At 44.0% G+C, this 22,458-nt stretch overlaps 2 protein-coding genes across 2 annotated transcripts in view; both read right to left on the reverse strand.

Annotated features, from left to right (window-relative positions):
* Positions 1 to 1,110: 1,110 nt before the first annotated feature.
* LOC134453102 (fibrous sheath CABYR-binding protein-like) lies at positions 1,111 to 8,785 on the reverse strand. Its single transcript, XM_063203895.1, has 10 exons — positions 8,703 to 8,785; positions 6,755 to 6,862; positions 5,981 to 6,100; positions 5,579 to 5,633; positions 5,286 to 5,384; positions 4,666 to 4,757; positions 4,157 to 4,264; positions 2,257 to 3,514; positions 1,621 to 1,815; positions 1,111 to 1,319 (listed from the first exon to the last, which is right to left on the reverse strand). The coding sequence occupies exons 1-10, from the start codon at positions 8,712 to 8,714 to the stop codon at positions 1,228 to 1,230; spliced, it is 2,139 nt and encodes a 712-aa protein (XP_063059965.1). The 5' UTR covers positions 8,715 to 8,785; the 3' UTR covers positions 1,111 to 1,227.
* A 6,234-nt stretch (positions 8,786 to 15,019) lies between these two features.
* si:ch211-26b3.4 (connector enhancer of kinase suppressor of ras 2) overlaps positions 15,020 to 22,458 on the reverse strand; it is an 87,340-nt gene continuing 79,901 nt past the window's right edge. Inside the window, exons 22-25 of the mRNA XM_063203896.1 lie at positions 17,038 to 17,591; positions 16,938 to 16,977; positions 16,644 to 16,823; positions 15,020 to 15,756 (exon numbers count right to left, since the gene is read on the reverse strand). Of these exons, the coding sequence (XP_063059966.1) occupies positions 15,487 to 15,756; positions 16,644 to 16,823; positions 16,938 to 16,977; positions 17,038 to 17,591 (1,044 nt within the window). The 3' untranslated portion in view covers positions 15,020 to 15,486. The remainder of the gene's footprint in view (positions 15,757 to 16,643; positions 16,824 to 16,937; positions 16,978 to 17,037; positions 17,592 to 22,458) is intronic.

Raw genomic sequence — 22,458 nt, forward strand, 5'->3', positions numbered from 1 at the left:
ATAAACCTGAATATACATTCAACAGCCGAGTCTGAATACCTCCTTGACCCCAATGATGTAACTAGATGCTGTTGCATAGATTGTTGAGATTTTCAGGATTAATCCACGCCGACAAAACAAAAGTATGGCTTAAATATTAAACTACGGAAAAGGTGCGTGTAAAACAGAAATGCTTGACTTACAAAAGGCTAACATAATGTTCTGTAAAAATGCTTCTGTAATAACTTCCATGATGTAAAACGTATGATCACAGTAGAAAATTCACCTGCCACCTTCCCATCCTCATTCCAGTATGTGTCTTCCTTGAGAATTATTAAGAATTTTTTGAGAACTTCTTGAGAATTAATGAGACTGTATGTGTGTCTTAAGAAATAAGTAAGTCAGGGTTGTTCTCCCTGTACAGATACTATGCTCAGTATGTGTGCAGATTTGTTCCCCACTCACCATTGGTAAACTGAAGTGTGTATATTGAGGTAAAAGAACCACAGGCCTGTGGGAGGCCTGTAGAATGAAGTACTGAGAAACATCTTGACAAAACATCACACCTGGGGGGTATGCCAAGATCATGGGTAAGTGATAAACCTGGCTAAGTTAATCTACAGGAAGTGGTAAACCTGCTAATAGAGAGCCCATCGGTATAATTTAGTTTAGAAAATTAGGACTCTGGGCTCTTCTATTAGATGATTTACCACTACCTCAATGTTAACATAACCTGATTTACTACTGAGCCAGGCTCTTGAAATACTCCCCCAGAACACATTGGACATCTGTGAACATCACCCACGAGACTAAAGGTGCCGGTATGCTTGCTGCAAGATACGCGAGCGCGTGCACGATTCGTTCATGAACGCGTTAACATGCGTATTTAATGTCAATTTCGCGCGCGTTGGACTGCAATATCTTCAAACTCGCTGGGGGGCGATCGTAAGATAGACTGCGCAGTTCCACGCGTGTGCTTGATATGAAAACGACAATGGCAGCAACTTTTAAGAGCGTCCGCCAGTATTTTGCGTCTTGGTCAACTGCTTTTGAAGCAAGCATGTGATGCCGGTTGCTCGCGGTGACGCGCGTAATTTACAGCTCGCAGCAAGCATACCGGCACCTTTAGTGCGCGGGAGACTAAGGCTTTGGAGTACAAAATTGACGGCAGGATAATCACCCGACCCACATCTCCCCCCCCTTCCACCACCCCCTTGGGTTTTCTCTTGTTGTTCATTTTGTTTTGGTCTAGCCGCGAGTGCTGTACATGTCCGAGTCCTCAGGGTGAGACTGGCCAAGGTCCACCAGTGCAGGGTCGGGGGCAAACTGAGGTTTCTCTTCTGTAAACACAACAAAAACAAGAGAGAAACAATGTTTTAGTCACTGTCCCTCTTCTGTAGTGGTAAGTTTGTGAAAGGAGTGATAAATTCAGCTCCTCCTGTGATGTGACATTAACCATTCAAAATATTGTCGATGCATTTATTGTAATATATGGGAGCATTCATTTGGAAATAATCACAATAGGTTAATGATGACTTCATAGAAGGTCATACGGTAAAACAACAGCCTGGAAAATGACACATTCAATCTCCATGATGTTCACAGGATTTCCATGGGAATCGTGTGCACTTGTCATCTCACCAGTGGCATCCTTCACAGGAACCGGCTCTTCGATCAAAACTGGGGCTTCTTCCACAGCTACAGGGGTGGTCTCCTCAGGGGTGGGGTCTTCTACAGGTGCACGGACCCTCTCTCCACCGGGTGTCTCCACGATTAGGACATCTGGTTCAGGGGCAGAGGGAGTGGCTTCTTCAGCAACCGCAGGAATGGCCTCCACTACAAACATTTAAATTGAATTACACATATGAAATATTCTATTTGACAACATTGGTGTTGTATGTAATAATGTAATGTATCGATATATAATGTATCGATCGTATGTATCGATAATGTATCTGTGGAAAGGAAGGACTGGACTGGGACCAAAAGAAGAGAGCATGTTTTTGTGCAGCCTCCCTTTAAATTGTGGGCCAGTCTCTCAGAAAATGTGGTAAAAAAATCAACAGCATCTACACCTGAGGACTGTCTGCCCACCAGGAAATAACCTGTATGATATATTACCAATCCGGGCCTACATTAAGTGAATGTGCACTACTGAAAAAGAGCAGTGTTAAGTTCAATGTATAAGGTCACTGCCAAGCAGTCAGTCCATAGATATGTCTGCGTATAGCAAACCACGGAAGTTTAGAAAAAAGTGCACGAATATCAACAACTAACCTGGAGCAGGTTCTGCAGGGGCTTCAGTAGCAACAGCTTCAGCAGGTGGAGGAGCAGCCTCAGCAGCCTCAGCAGCAGCAGGTTCAGGGGCGGGTGGGGCAGGAGAGGGTTCAGCAGCAGGCTCGGGGGCAGGAGCAGCAGCCTCTGGGGTAGGTTCGGCGGCGGGGGCAGCAGGCTCGGCAGCAGGTGCAGCATCTGGAGTAGGTTCAGGGACTGCTGCAGGCTCTGCAGGCGTTTCAGGGGCCGGTGCAGGCTCCGCGACAGGTTCAGGGGCGGGAGCTGCCTCTGCTGTGGGTTCAGGGGCGGGTGGAGCAGGAGCGGCTTCTGGGCAAGGCTCCGGGGCAGGGGCAGGTGGAGCTTCCGATGTAGGTTCAGGAGTGGCCTCTGGTGCAGGTTCTGGGGCAGCCGGAGCTGGAGCAGACTCTGCAGTGGGTTCGGGTGTAGGTGCTGCCTCTGCAACTGGTTCAGGGGCAGGAGCCGCCTCTGCAGCGGGTGGGGCTTCTGCAACTGGTTCAGGTGCTGGTACAGCTTCAGCTGCAGGTTCAGGGGCGGCTGCTGCTTCTGGAGCAGGCGCAGCCTCTGGGGCAGCTTCTGCAACTGGTTCAGGAGCAGGAGCCGCCTCAGCAGCTGGCTCAGGGGCTGGTGTGGCTTCTGCTGCAGGTTCAGGGGCAGGGGCGGCTTCAGGGGCAGCCTCAGCAGCTGGTGCCTCTGCTGCCTCTGCTGCAGGCTCAGGAGCTGGGTCGGCTGCTGCCTCTGGGGCAGCTTCTGCAACCGATTCAGGAGCAGGAGCTGCTTCTGCAGCTGGCTCAGGGGCGGCTGCCGCCTCTGGAGCAGGTTCGGCCTCGGCAGCAGGTTCAGGGACTGGAGCCGCCTCGGCAGCAGCTTCAGGGGCTGGAGCCGCCTCGGCAGCAGGTTCAGGGGCTGGTGTAGCTTCTGCAGCAGGTTCAGCGGCAGGAGCAGCTTCTGGGGCTGGTGTGGCCTCTACAACAGGGGCCACTTCCACCACAATAGGCTCTGCAGTCTCTGGAACAGGTTCTTCTGTGGGAGCAGCCTCTGCACTAGGGGCTGGGGTTGCTTCGGCAACGGGTGCTGCCTCTGCGGGTGCTTCAGTGCTTTCTGTGGAAGGCTGTGCGACTTCTTCCGTTGGAGCAGAGGGAGCGTCTATGGCTGGGGCTGGTTCAGAGGCTGTGGGCTCTGGCAGAGCTTTGGCTTCAGATGCGTCTGGCTCTGGTGCGGGGGCTGCTATGGGTGCTGGTGGCTGGAGATGACAAAGTAGAAGTAAAAAATGAACTATTAATAAATAAACTATTTAACACAATAAACAAACTACTAATAAACTATTACTCAACTATTACTAGCACAATTACTCAAAATGGCTCACCCAGCATCATAAATAGCTAGCAACATTTGTCTTTTTAGTTCGCATGATGGCCTTATGTGGGGAATTACTGAGATCCAAAGATACGAGGCAACAGGAAAGACAATTTTTCTAGGAAGTGGAATATTGTCAGACAGACACCACTGTTTTTCTGTGGTTTGATTATGTATAAGGCTTAGGAGAGCAAATTTAAAGGTGGCCTGCTGGTGGTCAGAGGGCAGTGGTCAGAGGGCTCTGACGTTCTTCAAAGTAGTGTGAAGGTAATCTTTGGTTAACACAACTTGGAACAAGGTTTAGAAGACATCCAAAGCACTCTTCCTCTTCTTATAAGTTAAAAAGCTTTTAATTAAATTGAGGTACGAGTTCATTTTAGAACACATTAAAAGTGCCAACATATTTCGGCCCGTAATGGCCTTCATCAGGGATTAAAATTAAGCTTGGGAGAGCAACATTGCAGATGGGCTGCTGGTACAGAAGCCAGTAAGCAAACCAAATTCTCAACTCGGTAGTATGCCTACATACCTCCAGGCTGGCAGCAGGGGCAATAACTGGTTTAGGTTTAGATTTAAAGACGGAGGCTACTGATGAGCCTACTGATGAGCCGGCAGAATACATCTTCTTTCCAGTAAGCTGAAATGGAGAAGAGGTATCATGACCACAGACATGGCTGAGAAACACACACACACACACACACACACACACACACACACACACACACACACACACACACACACACGTGTCTCCAATAAACTGGAAATGATATAGTAGCAATTTGAGTAATTGCACAAAATCAACACCCCCAATATAACATTTTAAAAAGTTAACAATGAACAACGAAAGGAAGGGTTCACATGAAAAATAAATCTGTGTCTTGGCTGTTTAAAGAACAAATGTAAATGTTTGTGTGTGTGTTAGTTAAAATGGCACATTGGAGACTGGTCAAACAGAATTTCAATCCTCTGTGTTAATCCTGTTAAATAGATCTTTGACTTTGACCCATAAAACGTGGTGGTTAGGGCTGGCTGGCATACCTTCAGGACCCCAACTGTTTGTGTGGGGTAGCACACTGCGGTCCCCAGCGTTGTAAGACCAAGAGGCACACCTATTCTCTTCAGTTGAGACCCTACAAACAAAAGGCACAGGCCACACATTCCACAATCAGCGATACAATACATATCAATACAAAAACATAGGAGAGTTCATGAAGGTTGTCTAAATTTTTTTATTTTTTTCGGGGTGGGGTCTCAATCAGCATTTACAAACGTAAGAGAGGGGGTAACAGGTGGATGCAGTCCTCTAATATTCATGCTTTCCTATGGCTCACTATTAAAAACTATTAAAGCGAGACACCGGAGTCTTGCAGACATGTGGAGATATTTTTTTCAATTCCAAGCAGTCCGTGGAAGTCCAGTGGTCGCTGGCGCTAGGCTAGTGCAAGTGAACAACTTTTTGACATCTCCACAGGTCTACAAGACTGGCTAACTAGGAAATAGGGTCCTATGTCAAAAATAACAGACATTCCTGCGTGTCCCTTTAAGGTCAGAGCAGTGGACAAGTCACAAGTGTTTCTAATGCACCCCCAGGAAGTCAGCTTTGGGGCTCAATGGTAATGTGATTAAGTGGTAAGTATAGTAAGCTTTTCTATACATACCCTTTCGTGCCAGTATGAGTCCAGCCAACCCAGATACTGTGATGACCCCAACCCTGGGCAAGAAGCCTGGCGGAGGATCCCTCAAGAAATTGTATGTATCTGAAATGGAGAAGAATCATGGCATCATGTCAGGCAAATAGCAGAACATGTACTTTCAACTATTTCCGGAAAACAATCACATTGTAGTACATTCATTGCCTAACTTCATGTCTTCAACTTTATGTACTTGATTCAATGTGCGTCTTGCAAAGACAAAAAAGTACAGTCAACCTGTTATGGTACCCCATTCTTACCTTCTCCTGCTTGGTAAACACTGACGGCCCCAACTTTAACTGTCCGACAGGCACTCTACAGAAACACATTGAAATTACAACACCGATTATTAAGTCAGTCAATTGTGTAAAACACTGTACGTTCATAATACCAAAATTATCACTTGTATTTTTCCCAGTGTGCAGAACTGTAAGAAGTTTACATAAAGAAAAGGCAAAAGTCTGGGACTCCCCACTCGGGGATCGAACCAATTACCTACCGGTCGATACACCAGTTTGGCATGGCAGGCACAGTAAGATACCACTGAGCTAAAGGTCCAGACCGGTAGCTCAGCACTACCGTATCTATGTGATGCTTCGGGAGGGAAGTTTACTAACATGCTGAACTCAATGTTACTTGGCATCCGATACATGCGTACGTACCATCACTGCCCTGCCGACGGGCTGCAGCCCCACCCTGACAAATCCTATGCCCCTCTCCAGAGGCCCTTGCTGGTCTGCCACAAAGTGCATCGCAGGGGGGTCCGGAGAGTAAATGGACATCTGTGGATGCAGAAAACGACATTTGTAAACAATAACGTCAATTTAGGTATATTTGTTCTGTTACAACAGAGTATACAATAGAGCAGGGGTCACCAACATGGTGCCCATTCATGAGGGATGTTTAAACATGGAGGTATTTTGATAAAAAAAAACATGTCTTGATTTCATGATTCAATAACCAAAATGATTCCTTACAAACCTCAATGAAGAAAAGCAGATCTGCTAGTGTCAAAATGAAACTTTCTATAATATATCAATATGAAAATAGTAGTAAAGATTGATTGAGTAGCACTTGGTACAAATCCCCATCCTTGGAGTAGCCCAGTAAAGGTTGGTGACACCTGTACTTTCAAAATATGCAGGCCTCCATGTTGTGGTTTGTTCTGAGCAAGCCTCCATGTTGAAATGGATGCAGTAGATTATTTTGACTGAGTAGCCCTCAATACAAATACAAATCCTCCTAATTTGAGTAGCCCAGTAAAGTTTAGAGACACCTGCACTTAAAGTGTGTACCGGTACGCCTCCATGCAATGGGCTATTCAATTGTCTGTGAGCCTCCATGTTGTGAGTTATTGTGTGTGAGCCTCCATGTTGTGAGTTGTTGTGTACAAGCCTCCATGTTGTGGGTTGTGGGGTGTTCCACTGTGACCGTACCTCGCGAGGAGACATGAGCTCCGTCTTGTCTTCCTTCGTCATGGCATAAACGCGACACGAGGCCAGCCCGAGGGCAGCCGGGCCGGCCAGCGCCGCCACCTTCACGGCCTGCCCACAAAGACAACATTTACAAAGATGTCACAACCACAAAAAACATTTACAAAAATGTCATCACAGGTTATGGCATGCTGTAGGGAAGTAGGGCAGTAGGTAAACTGACAGGCGGGACAAACATGTCAGTTATCCCAGGACCAGGGAGAAGGGGGCCCAGAGTTGGGTCCTCATTACACTGTATTGGGTGATGGGTCCTCCTTTCAGATGACTTTGTCTAGGGCCAGGCCAAAGCTCGACCCCGTTAAACAGTGATCCTCAAAAAGCCAAGTGTCCCAATACTAACTGGAGTTTAAGCAGCACCTCCAGTGCCTCGTTCTCTTCTTGTGCTGTGTGTATTGTGATACTCAACACAGGTCTTCATAGCCAGTTCTATGACATTTCATTTAGGATCTTAAATATTCTTGGTTAATTATGTGCATGTCAATCAATGATGCATATTAAGGAAACAAATGTCACCTTCCTCCCGTAATGGATTATACAAATTTTCATTTTCATTTTAGGCTTGTCTAGCCTACATAGTGTGTTTCATGGCTTTATAATAGAACAGAATGTTTAGACAAGTTCTTCATTTTGAACTTAAAGGGACACTGTGTGCGATTTTTAGTTGTTTATTTCCAGAATTCATGCTGCCAATTCACTAATGTTACCTTTTTCATGAATACTTACCACCAGCATCAAATTCTAAGTTTTAATTATGACCGGAAAAATTGCACTTTTCATACATGAAAAGGGGGATCTTCTCCATGGTCCGCCATTTTGAATTTCCAAAAATAGCCATTTTTAGCTGCAAAAATGACTGCACTTGGACCATACTAGAAAATATTTGTTTCATCATTAATAAACTTTCATGTAATGATCAAATTTGGCAATAGGCAGCCCAGTTTCAATGAGCAGCATTGTTGCAGTACCTTTTTTGACCATTTCCTGCAGTGTCCCTTTAATGTCAATTTACAGGTATAATTTGACTAAAGACGGTAGTGTTTTCTTTAGACCTGTTTTTTTTTAATGCGTCAGACAGCCCAATGAGCCCATAGACATCTATTGCATCCCGGTTTGTTATGTCAGTCACACGAGATAGTGGGACGCAGCTTGGATACATTAAAGTAGCCTAAATACAACTGAATAATCCCTCATTTGGCACAGTTGTGGATCACCTCACCTCGGGGTCATTTTGGGAAGTCTTGGAATGTGGGGAGACCATGCACGAATGTGCCAAATCATGGCAAGCTACGTTAGGTAGGTCTGCCTCAAGTTTGTGGAAATAGTGCAAGGATAAGTAGGATGAAGTTTCTTGAGGGGGCAACTTAAGTATTTAATTTTGTTGTATGTCAACATGCCTGAAAATGGTACTAAGAGACAGCACCTTCAGCATTTAGCCTATGTATATGCCGTGACCTTCTACTGTGTGTCTAAAACAGCTTAGAAGGAGACCTCACTTGAACTGAAGGCTCATTTACGCGACGCACATTTCACACAAGCTTGTGCCAAAATGAGCCTAATCCACTTATACATGTCCAGGAACCTCTTCATCCGGCCATTGTATCACTAAACCATCCTCGGTGAACTTAATTATGGAAACAGAATGGTATTGCAACACAACATATTGGCACAAACGTATAAAACACATTAGTACAACATGTTCTATGAAGCGACCACGCAAATAGGCTACATACAACACGGTATGCGAGGGTCTAGCGTTGCGACGTCACACGTGCCATCATATGCGCCCTTATCAAACAGTTCGAATATTGTAACAGTGAACATTGTAAGCTACATTTCTTTATCGAGTCATTTCAAAAATTCTGCAAGTTTTTCGAAAGCATACAGCACTCACCTTGGAAGCCATGCTGGTCCCTCCCCCTCTGTCTGTCTTTCTCCTATGGAAACCAACGAGGGACGTAAAGCCCCTGGAATGAATCGCGAGCCTTCCATACATTCTATTTCACATTCCGCGGAAGTGCATCCATCCTGTCGCCACTGAATGCAATGTAAGATTGTAACAAATGGATGAAATAATTGTCCTTGGTTGTTACACGATATGAGTGCACGCGTCAAAACAATCGACAAAGGGATTATAGACTAATGAAATGCATGGTAGGCTAGCCGTTGAAATCTGCACTGTATGCCTACATCACTGAAAATACAATGCTCAATCCTTTATTCTATTCCATTCTTCCCATACAACCTGTTTTTTACATTATGTATGAACTAATATATACAACTAAAAGAAATGCGGTTTTCTGTGTAGACCCTTTCATAGGTAGGCCTATATGGGTAAGGTTTTTGTTTTGTTATTATTTCACCCATAATGTATGTTTTTTTTTTTTTTTTTAATTCTTGGTTTCCATAACTAACTATGATTTCATCCCTAAGTAGGCCTATGGGTATTTTGTAAGTCTTACCATTTCGCAAGAGGCCAGCTAGGAAAGGCCATGTATCAAATATCACTTTAGCTCTCCGACTGGTCAGTGTTATGTCTAAGAAAAGGCTGAGAGAACATTCACACTTGCTGTTGGTGTAAAGGGCAGGCATCTGTAAAGGCCAGTATTATTATTAGCCAGGGTTTTTTTGCATCTATAAAACATAGCCTATAGTTCCCTTGCATTGCTACACCTCCAGGGCCTAAGCACAGCTGATCCGACACAGCACAATCCTTATCTAATAAACTGGCAATGGGAGCTCTCTACAATGGCTTACGTCCTAGTTGACTATACCCATGTGGTCCCAGAGACTTCCATTACTTTTTTCCACAGTAGGCCCAGATGACTTTGACAACACAGACAAAATCCTGACAACCGTAAAAGAAAATTGTCAGTCAGAGCACTGCAAAAGACATGACCTTGAAAATGGCTTGGACTTGTGGTAAGAACCAGATCTCATATTAATAGTATACACACAGTATAGTATTGGCTTTTTGCACTAGTGGTATAGTTGCCATGGTAATATAGTGATGGGCTGTAATGTGACTTCATTATACATCTAGCCTGCTACTGTCCTATGTGTAATGCTATTGTTTTGAAACAGTTGGTGGAGGGTGAAAAAGGACCCTTAGGCTGAATATATAGACCTTAGTAAAATCGAATTTGCTGTGAAGAACCTGGTTATGCATTTGAGACTGTGATGAACTTTTCTATTGGTGTGTTCTTCACACGCACAATATACCAATATGATAAGACAATTGCGAAATAGCGGTCAAGACGTTCTACAGTATAATTTGGCAAAAAGGTAAAAATTCACTGTTAATGTCATTTCAGGGAATCTAAATCAAAATGACTGTTGGATTTTCTCTTGCTTTTTGTCCAGAAGTCAACATTGAAGCCTAAAGATGATGACATATCCCGTGGGCTAAGACTCCGGAGCTGTGACATCCACATATCATTGTCTCTTGCACACCAATTGAATGAGATGAATAGAAAGATTCATCAGATACGAATGAAAGCGAAAGCTCAGCTGGGAAACTCCAACTCCCATTGCCATTGTGACACAGCACTCCACAGCACACAAGTGCACAATGCATACAATGAAATTGCATTTATGCCACACCTGTGCAAGGGGGCAACCCCCAATGGCGCCCCAAAAGAGAGCAGTGCGGCGGGACAGTACCATGCTCAGGGTACCTCGGTGGAGGAGAGCTCTGGTCAATTACTCCTCCCACCAACCTGGTGAGTGTGCAGTCGAACTGGCAATCTATGGGCTACAAGTCTGATGCCCTAACCGCTTACCCATGACTGCCCATTAGGGATGGGAATCTTCATCATCAAAGCGATACGATGTGCATCTCGATACACATGGCAACGATACGATACATTCACGATTCATGAAATTACCAGTGGTAAGATACGATACGATTCTCCTACCTACTGCGATGCAGTTCGATATGGCGCGATACAATTATAATGCCATGCGATGCAGTGCGATTCGGTACGATACGATGCGATACAGAACAGATTAAAATATCAAATTGATATTAAAGGCTGTGCACAAGGCTGCCGTTAGGCATAAGCAGAGTAAACAGAGCGCTTTTAGAACCTCAACCACTTTGCCCCCAAAATTGTGACCTCCTAAATTGAGACTGACTAAAAACATCATGAAAAAATATTTCATTACATTTGAAAACATTTTTGTTAGTTATCAAAAGGGCCATCATTTTTCAGACAAACTGTAATTGTGAATACAGTAATTAGCATTATTATTAGTAGCAGTAGTAGTATTTACTTATGAGGGGGCCTCAGTTATGCCTAGGCCCCCAAAACCTTAGCAGCGGCCCTGGCTGTGCATATTACTTTTGAAATAGCCTATACTGTAAAACATACAGAGAGCAGTGAGAACTCATTTTGGCTTGGGCACATTGCTTTGAGCAGAGAAAATGAAAAAAATACACAATACAATGAATACCATGCCAATTATAGTAGGCTATATCTCTTTTTTTAAATAAAAATGAGAAAACCACAGAGCTTCTGATCATGTTGGAATATTGACTTGGACATGTTATAGGCTAACTACATTTACAGGTAAGCTCTGAACAACTTATCAACCACAATTGACCCAAATTAGAACAATGTATTAAGTAGGTGTTGGGAATGGGGTTAATATCAGAAGGGGGAAATAACGTGCGTACTGGACTGAGGTGTTGGAATAGTGTAGCCTACTTTTCAACGGGATTTTTTAAACTTCATGGACAATCTGCACGAGCAGCAAATCAGACTGTGTGTGTCCAGCACGAGAGCTAAATATAACAGGCTCCTAAGCAATGATGCCAACTTAGCGACTTCACTTCTTTTTTACTGCATGAACAATGGACTTAACACGAATGCACAGGCTCTGTAACGTTTCCCAACACGGTTATGTTTTTTTGGTATCTCGTGCGCTGACTATGCTTATGCTGCTGTCATTCGGAAACTGCAGCATGTTGGCAGACAACTTTCTCTTGTTGTTTGTGCCGCACGGTAGACTACCCTATCGTCTCAAATAGTGAAGCGAGTACTCTCTCCACACGTCTTCCAGACTCGTCGCTAGAAGCTTTCATTTAAAAAGTCACCGGATGACCAGAAAACTCGCTGTAGCCTATGTGACAACAAAATGTGCTCCACATTGCTGGTAACCCGCCGCTTTGACTCAAAGGAAAATACTGATTGCTTGGTCACGCCTCCTCGCAATAGAGATGGAAAGGCGGTCTGAATCAGAGCAAGATGATGTGCGTTGCGCACGAGAACAAATCCTGAAATTGACAGTTTCTAAAAAGTTTTAAGAGATATTATCCGATTTGTACCGATGCGGACAGTCAAGGTACGATGTATCTCGATTTTATTTGCGTTTCTTACCGATGCAGACGTTTGCAAATCGATGCAACCGTACGGTACAGGTCGTATCGATTTTCCGATACGTATCGGTGAATCTTCCCGTCCCTACTGCCCATCATCTGTGTTTGTATACTATAGTAAGTGAGCCTGTTGATACTAAAAGGTAGGCAAAGAACACTAAGAACACAGCTTGGCCTACTAACAACTGAGTATGTGATAGTGTGTCTGTATGCCATTCATCAGAATATGAATCCTGTTTTATTAGGACCAATAAAAATCATGATGCCATAGCCCCCAATAACCCCCCAGACAATTTAACAGTGCAGATAATTCAGTTTATTAATTGTACAACTTAAATTTTACAATCTTTATATAGTATGTTTTCCAGAAAAAAGGGCTAGCTTTGAATCTTAGGAAGAATAAATGTATCTCTCTTTCGTATAACACCATTTTTTGTCGTTCAGTCATTGTACAGAGTAAACGCTCATAATATATTTTCAAAAAAAGAGCAATATGTTCCTTTTTTAAATGTCGCAGTGCAACTTACATCTGATACAGCAGAGCAGTGACCTGGGGGCAAAACGCCCAAAAGAACACAGTGGGACCCGTTGGCCAAATTACATACAGCCCACAACACACACACACGCAGTCACACACACACACACTCACACACACTCTCCTCGCCTTCTTTCACTCACTTACACACACACTTACACACACACACACACACACACACACACACACACACACACACACACACACACACACACACACACACACACACACACACACGTATAAGTACATGTGTGTGGGGTACACATACCTTCACACAGACACACATCTCAGACACATGGCTGACTTCTACTATGTATCTCGTCATTGTTAACAGATGGGGGGGTTGCTAAGATGGACATAGGCTGTCCTTTGTTGTCCTCTTTCCTTCCTTTCTCTCGCTCTTTCTCTCCCTCCCTCTCTCTCTCTGTCCATCTCTAGCTGTCTATCTGTTTCTTTTTTTTTCATACATTGCGGCGTCAATGCGACTGTACTCCTCAGCTACCCCCCTTGTATCCTAATGTGTGTATTTTCCCAAAAAGCACAGGTTTAACCACATCGAAAAAGATTACATTCAGTCCAATTAAAGTACATTCCACAATAATTCTATACACAGTCGATAACAAAACAAAAACAAAAAATTACATCGTCGTTATATACTGTGCTGCGTGTGTTGAAAAAACATGACCCGATTTAGACATTATGGACTTTTAGCTCAATGCCGTACTAAGATGAGGAGAACAACGCCATATATCAGATATATTTGACTTCAGGGGAGGGATCATGAAAAAAAAGTTCACAAAGAGGGGCAAAAAAACAAGAAGATACAGACATAGAAGACAGAAGTTCTTAAGAGAAAACTCAGGACCTGAATACAACCCAAAGTTCCAAGAGGTAACCCCAACCAGAGCTGGGAAGGAGCAGAAACAGTCATTTTAGAGACGCAAAGCTTTTTTTTCCTGTTTTACACTCTTTTCTTAAAAAAAGAAAAGAAAAAACTTAAAACAAAAGGAGAAAAACTTAAAATCGAAAAATAAAGAAGTAGACAGACTCTGCAGATACAGAATCCAAAAGATTGCATTCACGAGAAGAGTTCACAGTTTTTTTGAACAGAGGATGCAGCTAGGCAAACAAGAGACTATTATTGTATATACATTTTCTTAGCCAGAATGGCACAAGTACCTTAAAATCATGCAGATGTCGGAGCAACAATATAAATATGCCAAAGTAAAGTAAAAATGGCAACGAAAATAAAGACACTGTACGTACAGAAAGGCTGCAAAGAGACTAACCAATAAAAACAATCATTACATTGCATTCCTATGGGAAACTCTGCAGCCTATGCAAACGTTGCATTTTTAAATACAAGATTTAACTTATAGAACAATACATACAAACACTGGATGTTCCAGTCCTTTAAATGATAAACAGGGAAAAAAAACTTGTGTTAGAATTATGACTCTCGTCTTATGTCCAATTCAAGACACACGCACACACACACAACTCCGTCTAGGTCACTTCGTCTTTCAAAACACACACACACACACACACACACACACACACACACACACACACACACACACACACACACACACACACACACACACACACACACACACACACACACACACACAGAGAGTTCGAGAGCTGCATACAGATACACAGTAGGGCGGTGTGAGTGTTGCTTGGTAACAGAATGAAGCCCATTTGCCCACAGCTACATCGATCGCTCTTCCTGCAGCATTAAAAGGGGAAAAAAGGAAAATAATAATCAAAATAATAATAATTAAAATATCCAAAGAGCTGACTAAAAATAAGGGAGATAGAGAGAGATAAATGATACTGCCCCTGAACAACTATCGCTGTTGGTGTTCAGTTCCTCGTAGTTTTCGGTCCACATATTTATCTTCAGCACTAGTAAATATGAAAGAATGACTCGTTTTTTTTTTCCTCAGGCATGCAGTGGGACACCTCGATATCCCCAGCGAGTCAGTTTTGTTATACAGTACGTAGCTGACGTGGGCTCAGAGTCTTCTTCATTGCTCCCGCATCTGGCTTCATTGTCCAGGATGTCTGTCTGTGAGCTTTTTGCAATGTGCTCACAGAATACAGTAGAAATAGGAGAACAGTACGTGTGTGTGTGTGTGTGTGTGTGTGTGTGTGTGTGTGTGTGTGTGTGTGTGTGTGTGTGTGTGTGTGTGTGTGTGTGTGTGTGTGTGTGTGTGTGTGTGTGTGTGTGTGTGTGTGGTTAAATTGAGAGTGCGTAAAGGTTACAGTGTGTCGGCTCCTTACTCAGCTGTCAGTCAGGGTTCAGGGTAAGGTCAAGGGTCACGGTACAGTGGGAGGGGCTAAAGTAGGGGTACAGAAGAATGGTGTCCATAGTAACTCCACAGTGCTTCTTCCATCATATATTTTTTTCTCTTTGTCTTTGTTCAGTCTATGGGCATGTGAACTTCTAACATACAGCATAATGTCTATTATGTACGTATGCATGGCATAGGAGTTTGTCAGTAACAGTGGATGGACATAAGCTTTATGTAAAAGTTTGCAGTTTTGTTCAATGTGCAATGACACGTTTATGTTTTGTCGTATATGCATGAGTGAGTCTGTGTGGGTGTTTGTGTGTAAGTGTAACACATCTGGGTGTTTTGGCAGAGAACAGGAGTGCATGTACCTAAAATGTTACGTATATGTGTATGTGTATATCTGGATCTATGCGTGTATGTGCATGTGTGTGTGTATACTACTGTTTGGGTGTGTTCCGCGTCAAACGTGCGTCTCGATGAAGGAGTGCGTGTGCATCATCAGCGTGGTAGGCGACAGGGGTGAAAGGTCGCCGGCGTTGCCCATGGCGATGGCGGCTGCGGTGGCGTCCGACACGAGCTCCAGGGGCGCCACGCCGCCGCCGCCGTTGCTGTACTCGCAGATGTCCACGAAGAGCTCGTGGTTGCGCTGCTTCCACTCCCGGAACTTGCGTGAGGTCAAGCAGGGGTCATCCAGGACCAGGCCGATGACGGCCAGATCGCCCTCTTTGGCCTGGTGGGAGAGCAAAAGCGGGAGAGCAAAAAGCGGTGCTGTCTGTCACTCCAAATGTTACGGTATTTGTTTTTTTTGTTTTTTTGTTTTGTTTTGGGTTCACAAGTTTTGGGGGGCACAATCAGGTCTCGTCTCTTTCTCTTTTTTTCTGTTTTTTTTTCTCTCTTTCTCGCTCTCTCACACAACGAAGAGACGAAGGTAGGGAAGGTGGGGGGGAAGGAGGGGGAGATCTTTCGTCTTTTTATCTGACTTTCTGTCCTTCCTTTCTACGTGTTTCTCCTGTTTTCTTATCTTGCTGTCGTTTGTTCTGCTCTGTTGTTTTCCTTTTCATTCTGCTCTTTTCCTCAACCCCTCCCCCCATTTTCTATCACTGTAAAACATTGTAAGCCATTGAAACGTAAAAAAGTAAGTTACCCTGCTGCCTTGAGTTTGTATGTTAACTCAACTCGAGACTTATCTCCATTAGAGACTTTCTCAAATTGAATTAACTTACAAACTTTTGTTTGTATCTCAAGTTGAGTTAGCTTACTTTTTTAAGTTTAACTGGCTGCAATGTTATCACGTGTATTTCAACCTCCAACTTTCTATTGCTCTCATTCATTTCCTTCCCCTTCCTTTCCTCCCCTCCTCCCTCTCCACTTCTTTCCTTTCTGTCCTTTCTACTTCGCTTTCCTTTCCCTTTCCTCTACCTCTACCCCTCTCCCACCACCCCACTATCCTCTCCCACGCTCCCACTCTCCCACCACCCCGCTACCCCCTCCCACTCTCCCATCACCACTTTACCCTCCTGTATCCCCCTCCCTGTCACCCTGTGTCCCCGGTCCCTAGATGTAGCTCTCCCTCTCTCCCTCGTACTCCCGGCCTCCCTCCCACTCCGCCTCTCTTACCTTCAGCGTGCTGCGCAGGGCCCGTATGCGATGCAGCCGGTCGTTGGTGGCCGGGTCGTTGCAGCGCTTGACGAAGGAGCGCCGGAACTCCTGCTTGGTGGAGGGCCGCTGCTGCCCGAAGGCTGACAGGCTGGCCTGCTCCAGGGTGCGGTACAGCTCCTGTAGCCCGTCCATCGCCGCCTCCCCTCCGCCTCCGGACCCGGACCCGGACCCGGAGCCGTGCTCTCGATCCCTCTCGCGCCCCCGTTCGCGTTCTCTCTCGACCTCGGCCTCTCGCTCCACCGCCTCGCACACCCGCTCTCCTCCGTCCCGCCGCCGGCTGCCGTGCCTGCGCCTGGAACCCCCGCCACCTCCTCCTCCGCTGCCGCCTCCTCCTCCACCACTTTCTTCAAGCTCGTCCTCGTCCTCGTCCTCCTCCACCTCCTCGCGGTGCACGTGGGCGCGCGGCCGCAGCGTGCCGTGGGTGTGGCGTGCCAGCGCGGCCTGGGCGTCGCGGTTGCGCGGCAGGCTGTGGCTGCGCTGCTTGTGGCCGTGAGACCTGCCGCCACCACCCCCGCCTCCTCCGCCGCCGCCACCTCCGCGAGACCCTCCCCGCTCCTCGCTGTCCGTGAGCGGGAAGGGCCCGTCGCGGTCCTGGTGCGGGGTCCGGTGCCGCTGGGCGGGCAGCGTGGCCTGGTGCCGGCGCAGCTCGGGCGGGGAGAGGCTGGGCGCCAGCTGGGGTCCGCCGGGGATGCCGCCCCACTCGGCGTCGGCCTCGGCAGTCTGCAGGTAGTGCAGGCCGGCGCTGGTCAGCGGCGTCTCGATCAGGTCCTGCCAGGAGCGGCGCTCGCGCGCGTGGTGCGTGGGCCGGCAGCCGGTGGAGGTGGAGTGCGCCTCCTCGGCCGAGGAGTGGGAGAAGTTGGAGCCGCTGGAGAAGTGGCGCTCGGGGAAGGGGCTGGTGGACGAGGTCTGGAGGGACAGCAGAGACAACAACACAGTATAACTACAGAATGAATATAACTATTACCGGTACTATGTAACTTAATATCACTACTGCAAATAGTGGAGAAGTGGCGCTCGGGGAAGGGGCTGGTGGACGAGGTCTGGAGGGACAGCAGAGACAACAATAACAACACAGCAGAAGGACAGTATTAATATATTGTAACTATTTCTGTAACTTTATATAACTACTGTAAATAGTGGAAAAGTGGCGCTCGGGGAAGGGGCTGGTGGACGAGGTCTGGAAGGACAGCAGACAGAGACAACAATAACAACAACGCAGTATAACATGGGTGTCCTGGATGAAAGTGGGTGAGGTCATGTGACCAGGTAATCACCCTTATCACCTATGGGTGACATGCAAGGAGTGAACCTGATGAAGCAAAAGCAAAACGTGTTGTTCACCTAATAAACTACCAGCAAAGAAAACGAGTGTGCGGTAATTTATCTCCCCTTTACTTGGATTACTTTTACTGACATCACCAGCACCTGGACAGTGGTTGTGCACAGGGACTCTGCTTTGAGAACACAGTCGAACTTTACTATACAACTTGATATAACTAAATAGTGGAGAAGTGGCGCTTGGGGAACGTGAGAGCTAGTGGACGAGGTCTGGAGAGAGATAACAGACACAGGGATGACAACAACACAGTGGTGTCAAAAGTTAAAGTTAAAGGGGTATGCCACTATTTTGGGGCTTAATACAGTTAAAATGTATTACATGCATGCCACACGGATCCATTGACTTATCGTAGGTTTTAAGTTATGGGTCATTTCACGTGAAATCAGACACTTTGGGACCCGACCGACCCGGATTTCAATCATACTTGGTGTGCCTTTTTAGTAGCAAGGTAGCACCCCAGAACTGCATTGGTTTGAATCTGACACTAATATTAAGGGAGAAACAGACTAGGAAAGGTTCACATGTGAGGGTAGGACACTATACATTCAGCCTTGAATATATCAGTCAGTGTTAGTCACAAAAAGATGCCTGTGGTGTTATTTGAAAGCTCTTTTCTGGCTCTACATATTACACAATCAGCTTGGAATACAACAACTCTCAGAATATGAATTATGATAAATTGAAAAATTAAAAATTGAATATCTAAAACAACTATATTTTAAAATGGCCAGTTCCTTGTACAAACGTAGCCGGCAATGTCATTAGCAACACCTCAAATGCTGGTGTTCGGTTCTTTATTCATTTCAGAGAGAATTTGACTCACAAATATGGCATCATACAGACCACTTACTAATAATATGGTAATACCATAGTAGCATCACATGACAAAACAAAAACAAAACAAAAATGGTCAGTTTCCATGGTCCCAGGTTTCAGAAAGGCAGATGTCCATTTATACACACCAAATGATGATATGTGAATGTTTGAACATTCCTTCTCTGTGTACCTGTGTCATCTTCCCTTTACCGTACTTTAAAGAGATAATGGCTACACTCTCATTTTGTACTCTACCAGTGCATTTGAAGCAGCAGCTGTGTCTTTTTTAGATAATGTATAAGTACGTCCCGTTGCAGTTACAGGTTCCACTACCAGAAGCACATCCTGATGATCCATGACAAGTCTATCTGGTCTGAAGGGAAAAGTGAAGGATGGAGATGGTCCATGAGGATGCAGGAAGTTCAGTTTCACCTCTCCAGTGCTCGGCATACATTCCTCAACACATGCTAGCCACCAGTTGCCATCATATACAGCTACAACATACCCTTTGATGCTTGAAAATGTAACACATTCCTTTACTGAGCTCACTCTTTCAACTCTGCCTTCTCTGAATGCTGAAAATGGCCTAACTTCCACTGTGTCCATTGACAATGGGCAGAAGCTGTGTAGTTTTTGAGTACCTGGAATAGTTCTTGCAGATTCCAACCTTTTCAACAGGTTCTCAGCTTCATGATGGTACATCTCTGTTGTGGCAAACTGGCAATGGATGTCCTTGAGAGAGATGCACCATCATGAAGCTGAGAACCTGTTGAAGAGGTTTGAATCTGCAAGAACTATTCCAGGTACTCAAAAACTACACAGCTTCTGCCCATTGTCAATGGACATTAGGTCATTTTCCGCATTCAGAGAAGGAGTTGAAAGAGTGAGCTCAGTAAAGGAATGTGTTACATTTTCAAGCATCAAAGGGTATGTTGTAGCTGTATATGATGGCAACTGGTGGCTAGCATGTGTTGAGGAATGTATGCCGAGCACTGGAGAGGTGAAACTGAACTTCCTGCATCCTCATGGACCATCTCCATCCTTCACTTTTCCCTTCAGACCAGATAGACTTGTCATGGATCATCAGGATGCTTCTGGTAGTGGAACCTAACTGCAACGGGACGTACTTATACATTACCTAAAAAAGACACAGCTGCTGCTTCAAATACACTGGTAGAGTACAAAATGAGAGTGTAGCCATTGATTATCTCTTTAAAGTACGGTAAAGGGAAGATGACACAGGTACACAGAGAAGGAATGTTCAAACATTCACATATCATCATTTGGTGTGTATAAATGGACATCTGCCTTAGTTTCTGAAACCTGGGACCATGGAAACTGACCATTTTTGTTTTGTTTTTGTTTTGTCATGTGATGCTACTATGGTATTACCATATTATTAGCAAGTAGTCTGTATGATGCCATATTTGTGAGTCAAATTCTCTCTGAAATGAATAAAGAACCGAACACCAGCATTTGAGGTGTTGCTAATGACATTGCCGGCTACGTTTGTACAAGGAACTGGCCATTTTAAAATATAGTTTTTTTAGATATTCAATTTTTAATTTTTCAATTTATCATAATTCATATTCTGAGAGTTGTTGTATTCCAAGCTGATTGTGTAATATGTAGAGCCAGAAAAGAGCTTTCAAACAATACCACAGGCATCTTTTTGTGACTGACACTGACTGATATATCACTGATTCTAGAAAGTTTGGCAAAAAAAACATGTCCCTGCAGTAAAATATTAATTCTGTTGAAAATCAACTAAATCTCACAAACAAAATGAACCCAGGTAATGGCCAAGGGGTCTGTCACACAAATACACTTTTTTTTGAAATATTTAAGTGTAATTTTTTACTTTTCATGGCTATAAACCTGTCCACACCCTGTAAAAACGCCTGTCCCAAGGACTGGCATCATCATTTCAATTGACTTAAAATACAAAAATCACCAACAGAATTGAACAATATCACCATGATGTGGAAGACCATATTAAAGTGGTTCTACAGATGTGCACATAGTGGATGTAAAACAATATTTACTATTATTTACTGATTGCTCAAAATGTGTCCAGCATATTGGTCACCACCGTCAGATTTTTTTCTAAAAAGACAACAAAATCAGGTATGCACAAGGTAAATTTTCATTACTGAGGACCCTTTTCAAACCTTTAGCTCTACTGCCTACTTCACCATCACTGAAGCTCCATGTAAGTTCATTATTTTGTCTTCAATTTGTTAATTTGTTTGGACACTGGTACTGTCCCAACCATAAACTGTCAACACCGTCTGGGTTTTAATAGTATTGTATTACATTAATGTTAATAAATATAATTTTTTTCAGAAAATGTATGAAGCACCCAAGAAACAGAGCGAAAATGAAATGGCTAATGTGAACAAACAATGCATAATATTTAAAAGAGTGTTTTTTTGTCTCACACCGTCAGATGTCACCACCGTCAGATTTTGTTCTGCTCATCATGTTGTTCCATATTTTACTAAATTGTGCTGGTTAATGAAACATTACTAGGCATGTTAGTAATAATTGTGATCCAAAATGATACTCTAGCCACCACTGAGGTGCATTTGGAGGTTTTTTTTGTCAGAAAACCTGACGGTGGTGACATCTGATGGAGTTCACCAAAAACACATGTTTTACGTGTTTTTGACATGTTTTAAGAATATGCATACAATAAGTATCTACAGTTATGTTGAATTGTTTAAGTAATTCACTTTAATACAGTCATGTGATTTTACTTCTAATTCTGTCTGCCGCTGTTGACAAAACAAGAAAGAGCCCATTTTATGAAAAATGTTAAACATGGGGAGCTTTGCCATGCATTCACTGCACAGCCAAGACCTACATCTATGATAATACACCTCTATATTTTGGATTTGAACAACTTAAAAGCTGTTTTTACCACATTTTCAACAACCAGTGGCTTACTTCCTAGATAATCTAACTAATGAAGTAAAAAACACATGCTCATACTGTACACACACAAAAATAAAGTGTTTATGCAAGATGCCATTGACTTGACTTGAGAGGGCTATTTATTTTGCTAAATGCAGGTACTAATTAGGCCACTTTCACCACTCTCAGATTACTGTCACCACCGTCAGTTCTTAAGTCACCACCGTAAGAAGGAGTTTTGGACATTTTAAAGGAATGTTCTTACAACATTTTCCTTAGGAGTTGTTGAAATATCAAAGTAATAGCCAATTTAAGCCTACACGAATATTTGTGAAATTACAAAAAATTGTTTGTTGTATTTAGGCGTTAAGTAAGCATCGTATGACGGTACATATTTTAAAATTAGAACACATGAAACAGTATTAAAATAGAACAAAAGTGAATTTTCAACATTTAAAGGCATATGTGTGAACCAAAAAATACACATAATCACTTAAAATCTCCAGATACATATGCAACCAAATCAATACAATTTTAATAACTTTTAATTGTGTCTGACGGTGTTGACAAAAAACAAGGTATGATCGGAGAAAAGCCTGATTTCTGAAAAAAATACATAATGGGGAGATTGGCCTTGTGCATTTCTGAAAAGCCAAGACCTTAGTCTACGAGGATATACCATATAATTTTGTAATTCACTTT

The sequence above is a fragment of the Engraulis encrasicolus genome, chromosome 7, assembly GCF_034702125.1.
Source record: "Engraulis encrasicolus isolate BLACKSEA-1 chromosome 7, IST_EnEncr_1.0, whole genome shotgun sequence".
Classification (NCBI taxonomy): Eukaryota; Metazoa; Chordata; class Actinopteri; order Clupeiformes; family Engraulidae; genus Engraulis; species Engraulis encrasicolus.